Raw genomic sequence first — 6,072 nt, 5'->3', positions numbered from 1 at the left:
GTAAACAGCGTATGCTGTTCTGTGTCAGCTGCATCACACAGATACACTGTTTTCGTTCAGATCAATCACAACAACATTGGAAACAGATCCGTGTTTACGTCCAGCGGATACTCTCCAAAATGGCACCAGGGTGATGTGGAGGAGACGAATTGTTGAATAAAGTCATAATTTATTTTTCTTTTGCGCACAAAAAGTATTCTCGTAGCTTCGTAAAATTACGGTTGAACCCCTGATGTCACATGGATTATTTTACAGATCTCCTTGCTACGTTTCTGGACTTGGGAACATTTCAGTTGTATTGCTGTCTATGCAGGGTCAGACAGCTCTCAGATTCCATCAAAAATATCTTAATTTGGGTTCCGAAGATGAACGAAGGTCTTACGGGTTTGAAACGACATGAGGGTGAGTAATTAATGACAGAATTTTCATTTTTGGGTGAACTAACCCTTTAACTATTCAGAATCATGTTTATCCAGACTTCCTAATATTTTTATTGAATATGGAACGGAATGATGATGTTTTGGCCTACTTCTCCATTCAGGGCGCAGTTGGGCAGCAGCCTCCACTGAAGGGTTGCTGATCTACTCTCTTGACGCCTCACTGGTGTTTGACCCCTATGATCTAGACATGGATGTCACACCGGCAAGCATACGGCAGCAGATGAAGAAAAAAGAGTGGGCATCAGCCATTTTGCTGTCTTTTCGGCTAAATGAAATGCCACTCATAAGAGAGGTTCTGGAAGCAGTTCCGTATGACCAAAGTATGTTCCCTCCTAAAATTGTCAAATATGTTGTCATATTCAAAATACATAATTTTGTCATTATTTTTATCTTATTGTTTGATCTTTTAGTTACGGTGGTATGTAGCTCACTGCCAGATGTGTATGTGGATAAGCTTCTGAACTTTGTGGCCTCAACATTGGAAAAGTCCAACCACCTGCAGTTCTACCTCAGCTGGGCTCAGTGTCTGCTTACCTTACATGGACAAAAGCTCAAGAACCGGTCAGCAGCATAGCTCTTTTCAGAATGAGCTCACACTGGTTTTAAGTTATTGAATTCGTGTACTATATTTGCTTATACTATATTTTCCCTTAATTGCCCATTTTTGCACTTAAATTGGCCATTTGGCACAAATAATATGCGTAGAGACAGAATTAGCTGTTACATCACATTATCATACCACTGGTAAGTTAGCTAGTTTTAAACACATCAAATGTCTTTATCTCTTTAAAAGGATGATTTTTGGACTGACCCACATCCAAGGTCTTCTTGACTATCCAAAAATTAAAAGCATACAATGTCATATTTTTGATATTCAGTTAATTGTAGTAAAATCTATTTTTTTATTTACTATTGGGAGGAATATATTAAATAATACATGTTTTTAGTTTTTGACACAAATTGATGTCAACCTCAGTTATTTAACCCTGTAATGGCTGTATAAAAAAGTAGTAAAGGTTGATCTCCTGAAGATGATCAATATTTTTTGGAGGTTAAACACCTCCTTTCACTGCTGTTTATTTTTCCATGCAGAAAAGTAAGGAAAATGTTTTATGTCCTATTTTGCAGTGTTTTATCTTTTGTTGGTGAGCACTGTAAGACTGTTCATGTGTCTCATTTTCAGATCTGGAGCTGTATTGCCTACTGTACAGCAGCTACTGAAGAGCATCCAAAGACACAGTGATGATCTATCCAAACTGTAAGCTTGACAGAATTCTAAAAAGGAAGATATTGTTAATGTTGCCATGAATATAGCCATTGTTGCTGACATGGAATTAAAACACAAATAAATAATTCTACAAAGGAAACAATGTTAGTTTCTCTTTCAAGTTTAAATATAACTTTTGTTTTCTTCCCAGTTGCGACTGGAACATTTACAACATTCGTTACGCCGCTGCTCTGTCTAAACAGAGAGGGATGAAAAGAACAGCAGCAGAATCCCTCAGTGATGAAGAGGAGGAGGAGGAGGAGGAAGTGGAAATGGACTCCGGAGGTGATGAGGAGAATATATATAATGAATGAGTCTATAGTGCTGGAAAACTGATCATGAACACTTCAACTGAAACATAACAGAGCCAGGTCAGGGCTTGGACGAGCAGCAGTTATTATGCAGGTTTATGTCTTTTGTCAGTGTAAACATGGACAGACAGCACCTACAAACTTGTTAGAAATGAAATGACACAGTTTAAATTTTATATATAAAATTTGAACATTGGCTCAACTGTTGGTAAATGTGTTGTTTCTACTTTTTTATTCTTGTATAAAAGATGTGGAAGCTTGTTTCTGCCGGAAAAAAAGGGGTAATTGCAACCTATTTTAAAATTCTGACTTTTTTTCTTGCAATTCTGAATTTATATCTCACAGTTCAGACTTTTTTTCCCCCTCCCAGATATTAATTTACAATTGCAAGGAAAAAGTCTAAATTGTGAGAAGTTGCAATTACCATTTTTTGTTTGTTGTTTTTAATCGTGATGGAAATAAGCTTCTATAGAAAATGATTTTTGTCTTATAATAGAAAAAATGTTGATTTAAATATAGAAAGAGTGTTCACAGAGTTTGTTTCATTGGATTGTTTTCAAATAGACATAGGCTGCCATAGCTTCTTTACATGCCTAATAATGCTGTCTTTGAGCACAGTGTCTCCCAAATGATATCTGTAATGATTTATGTCCCATTTGGCTGCAACTTTAATGCCAAGCTGCATGACAGTTCATAAGACTGTCCATAATTTTTGCATAGAATTGTAGTTACAGTATTGTTTCCATAATGTATGCTTTAAATTTGCTGTGTAACAGGATGGTGCTTGAAACATCAATCCTTTCCACAACCACCCCACATTCCTGAGGATTACTGATGGTGAAGTCTCTATCAGTGGGTCTTTTTTACATTAGTGTTCTATAAGGGCTGCACAAGTAGGGAAGAGTGGGGTAAGTTGTGCAACTAGGCATAGAGAGATTAAACGGCTAACCCCAAAGCATACTGAGAAAGGATTCAGTTAATAATCTTCATGATCTTATGCATGGGCATTTCACCAACAAGTATTAAACTTCAGACCCTGAAAAATGTGAGCTTTTGGACAATGTCTTGGCCACCGGTTTCAATATTTTTAAACTGAATAAAGACTCAAAAGATTAAAGTTTTCCTAAGCCATATTGTATGAGGAACAGACAGATATTGAAGATTACTGAAAATGTTGACTTCAGTTCATGAGAGAAGTAGTGATTAAGTTGGATCTTTTTAGTGGGGATAAACTAAATATGAACAAGAAATATTTAATCTATAATGTATAATGGGGACAAGTAGGCTATAAAGTATTATAATCAATGAATGACAAGCATGTGTGTTGAAGTCTATGAGAGTCACAGATTTCTGCTAGAGAACAAGAACCAATCAGTTCATTTTAATCTTCCATTTGGAACACTTACTTCGATATAAAGCAAACTGTCTCATGACATGAAGTCATACTGTACAATACTATACAAGCTTGGTCTTATTGGTTTATTTCCTTTGTGGTGTTGTTTCACATATGTTGTGAAATGTTATTAAAATGGTTCATAGAGAGAAATGTTTGGATGAATTCTCTAATATTCCCCAAGTGCACAGATAAAGCTCTCTTTTGTATTATTTGTGTAAAGAACATAAATCATGAAATAGATTTCATAGTAATGTTTATTACTTCGAAAATTGTATTACTTCATTAGTACATTCAAAAAAACATTTTAACCAAAATAATTTTCTTTTTATGTTCCATCTTTTTAAAATCCTTACATTATAAAACACATTAAAATTTTAAGATTTATGCATTCCATACTCATTTAAAATGCCAAAACTTCAGTGGATTTATTATAAGCAGAAAAACCATAGGCTATAAAAAGGGATTATTTTGGTGTGCTCTAGCTTTAAATACAACTGTTTTGCTGTATTATAATGCCTGCTTGCTCTGTCACTCAAGAGGGTTTTCTTGCTACAAGATGAAAAACCACCTCAAAGTCAGACACAGAGTTGCTCTCTGTCTTCTGCAGGCAGTAGGGGAGAGTGGGGTAAGATGAGCCACTTTTTACTTATGTGGTCCTCAAGATAAGGGAAAACGATGCAGAAGTACAATCAAAGTATCTAAAGTAACTTCATGGTGTTTCCTATCATTTTAAATGATCAGAATGTATCTATGACAAATGGTTCTAAAAATATGGCTTATAAAAAAAGTGTTCCTGTGGCTCAGTTTGCCCCAGTGTGGGGGTAAGTTGACCCCAGTCAATGAGTAAGATGTACCATCTGGTTGTAAACTGACCATCTGACTGAATCTGGTTCAAGCCCATGTTAAATTTGAAAGATAATTTACCTCTTTTAAAAACTAATTTAATAATCAAATTTCCTTTTTCAAACAGTCTTATTTCTTTTCTTAAAGCTAATGTAAACAACATAAAACCAACCAAATGAACATTTCAATCTTTAATTGTTTGCATTTCTGAAACAATATGTTTAACACCAAAGTTGTAATCTTCCCAAAAACAGACTAAACAGAGAGTTTGTTGAGTAAAATAATAATAAAAAAAACAATTAGAATGAAGGAATAAATGTCACTGAAACTAATGAACAATTTAGTCAAATATTCTTGGCATGGTAGCTTTTCTGCAATGTCGAACAGGCCATTAGGGACTACAGGTGGAAAGATATATCTGATTATAATGTGATGAAAAGCATCTTCTGGTTCTTATCAGATATGGATTTGGATTTGATATATGGTCACATGACAATAAAAGTGTACAGTTGGCAAGTTACAGGGGGTGGGTCAAGTTACCCACTGGCTCATCTTACCCCACTCTCCCCTATATTAAACTCGTGGATTGAGAGGCCAAAACCACTGAGCGCTTCCTCAATATTATCCTGACTTAGTCTAAGACAAGAAAAGAGCTGATCATCTACCTTGTAGAAGCTCTCACCCAGAACACCAATCATTACCAGAAGTCAACTAGGACACAAAAGTTTGGTCAGCCCATGTAAAGCACGACAGTATGTTTGAATGTCTTTACACGCTGCTTCCAGACAGAGATGTTACACAGTCAGCTGGTTCCAGGGACATCACATTTTATAACTTTCTTGACTCCTTGCTTCAGTGTAGCCTCCAAATCGGACGGGCAGCTACAGTTCAAAGATGAATTAAAAGATAAATAATTTAGAACAAAATACAAAGAAGTGTTTTAGGAACTTACTGTATAAAACTGTAGGCTCTGTCATATTTATGATGGGTGTTTCTTCAACTTAACACAGTTTTACCATTGCAATTAGTCTTAGCCAGGCAAAGGAACCTGCATTTTAATTCAAAGTTTAAAATGTGATTTACACCTCCCTCCTGCTATTAAGCAATTAAATGTGATTGTTTTTCTAAATGTGATGCTACCACACCCCCCATAATTTACCTAGGGCGGTGCAGGGGAGGGAGAGAGGGGCTATAAATTCCCAGATGATTGTGCCTACTGCTTCCTTGTTTTTTAGACCATGGAACTGAATTTCGTGGCCTACTGGTTCATCGTCGGGACGGCGATGCAAATAGGTGGGATGGATTGTGATGGAATGAATATTGCTATCACAACCCCCTCTGCTGGAGAATAGGAGGAACTCACTACAGGTTTAGCTGCGTCCATCACCGGCTGGTGAATGATTAACATGATTGTGTCACAATAAAAGTAGAGCCTGCCAGTGGCGTAGTGAGCACTTGGGTAAGTTCCCACACCTCAAGTTTTCTGTTGTGTCGCCCTTGCTTGGTGGAGTCGTGTGTTGTGGGTTTTCTGTTCTTATTTTATTGGCGTGTAACCCAAGTCTGTATCCTGCAGTTCGGGTGCAGCGAGATGTCATAGCGGGAGCTTTTTCATAACAGTCGGATTGACCCAGTGAGTATGATCTTTTTATGGGGGGCGGTTTTATATTGTAAATGTTTAAGTTTCATGCACGTTAGTGTGTGTGCAGGTTTAAGGGGGAGTGCCTATCGGCTTCTGTCCAGCGTAGAGCCGTGGAGTGGGTCAATATTTGGCAGGACGTACGGCCTAGCCCGCGCTGCTGTTTTGTCTCTAAGGTT

At 37.0% G+C, this 6,072-nt stretch overlaps 1 protein-coding gene across 1 annotated transcript in view; it reads left to right on the top strand.

Annotated features, from left to right (window-relative positions):
- The window catches only part of LOC107667659 (periodic tryptophan protein 2 homolog), a 12,561-nt gene extending 8,982 nt beyond the window's left edge, over nucleotides 1-3,579 (top strand). Inside the window, exons 18-21 of the mRNA XM_016459386.1 lie at nucleotides 542-760; nucleotides 851-1,001; nucleotides 1,624-1,698; nucleotides 1,859-3,579. Of these exons, the coding sequence (XP_016314872.1) occupies nucleotides 542-760; nucleotides 851-1,001; nucleotides 1,624-1,698; nucleotides 1,859-2,021 (608 nt within the window). The 3' untranslated portion in view covers nucleotides 2,022-3,579. The remainder of the gene's footprint in view (nucleotides 1-541; nucleotides 761-850; nucleotides 1,002-1,623; nucleotides 1,699-1,858) is intronic.
- Nucleotides 3,580-6,072: the final 2,493 nt, after the last annotated feature.

This window comes from Sinocyclocheilus anshuiensis, unplaced genomic scaffold, assembly GCF_001515605.1.
Source record: "Sinocyclocheilus anshuiensis isolate Anshui unplaced genomic scaffold, SAMN03320099.WGS_v1.1 scaffold1305, whole genome shotgun sequence".
Lineage (NCBI taxonomy): Eukaryota > Metazoa > Chordata > Actinopteri > Cypriniformes > Cyprinidae > Sinocyclocheilus > Sinocyclocheilus anshuiensis.
The sequence above is the reverse complement of the archived record's forward strand: the minus strand, read 5'-3'. Positions and strand labels throughout refer to the sequence as shown.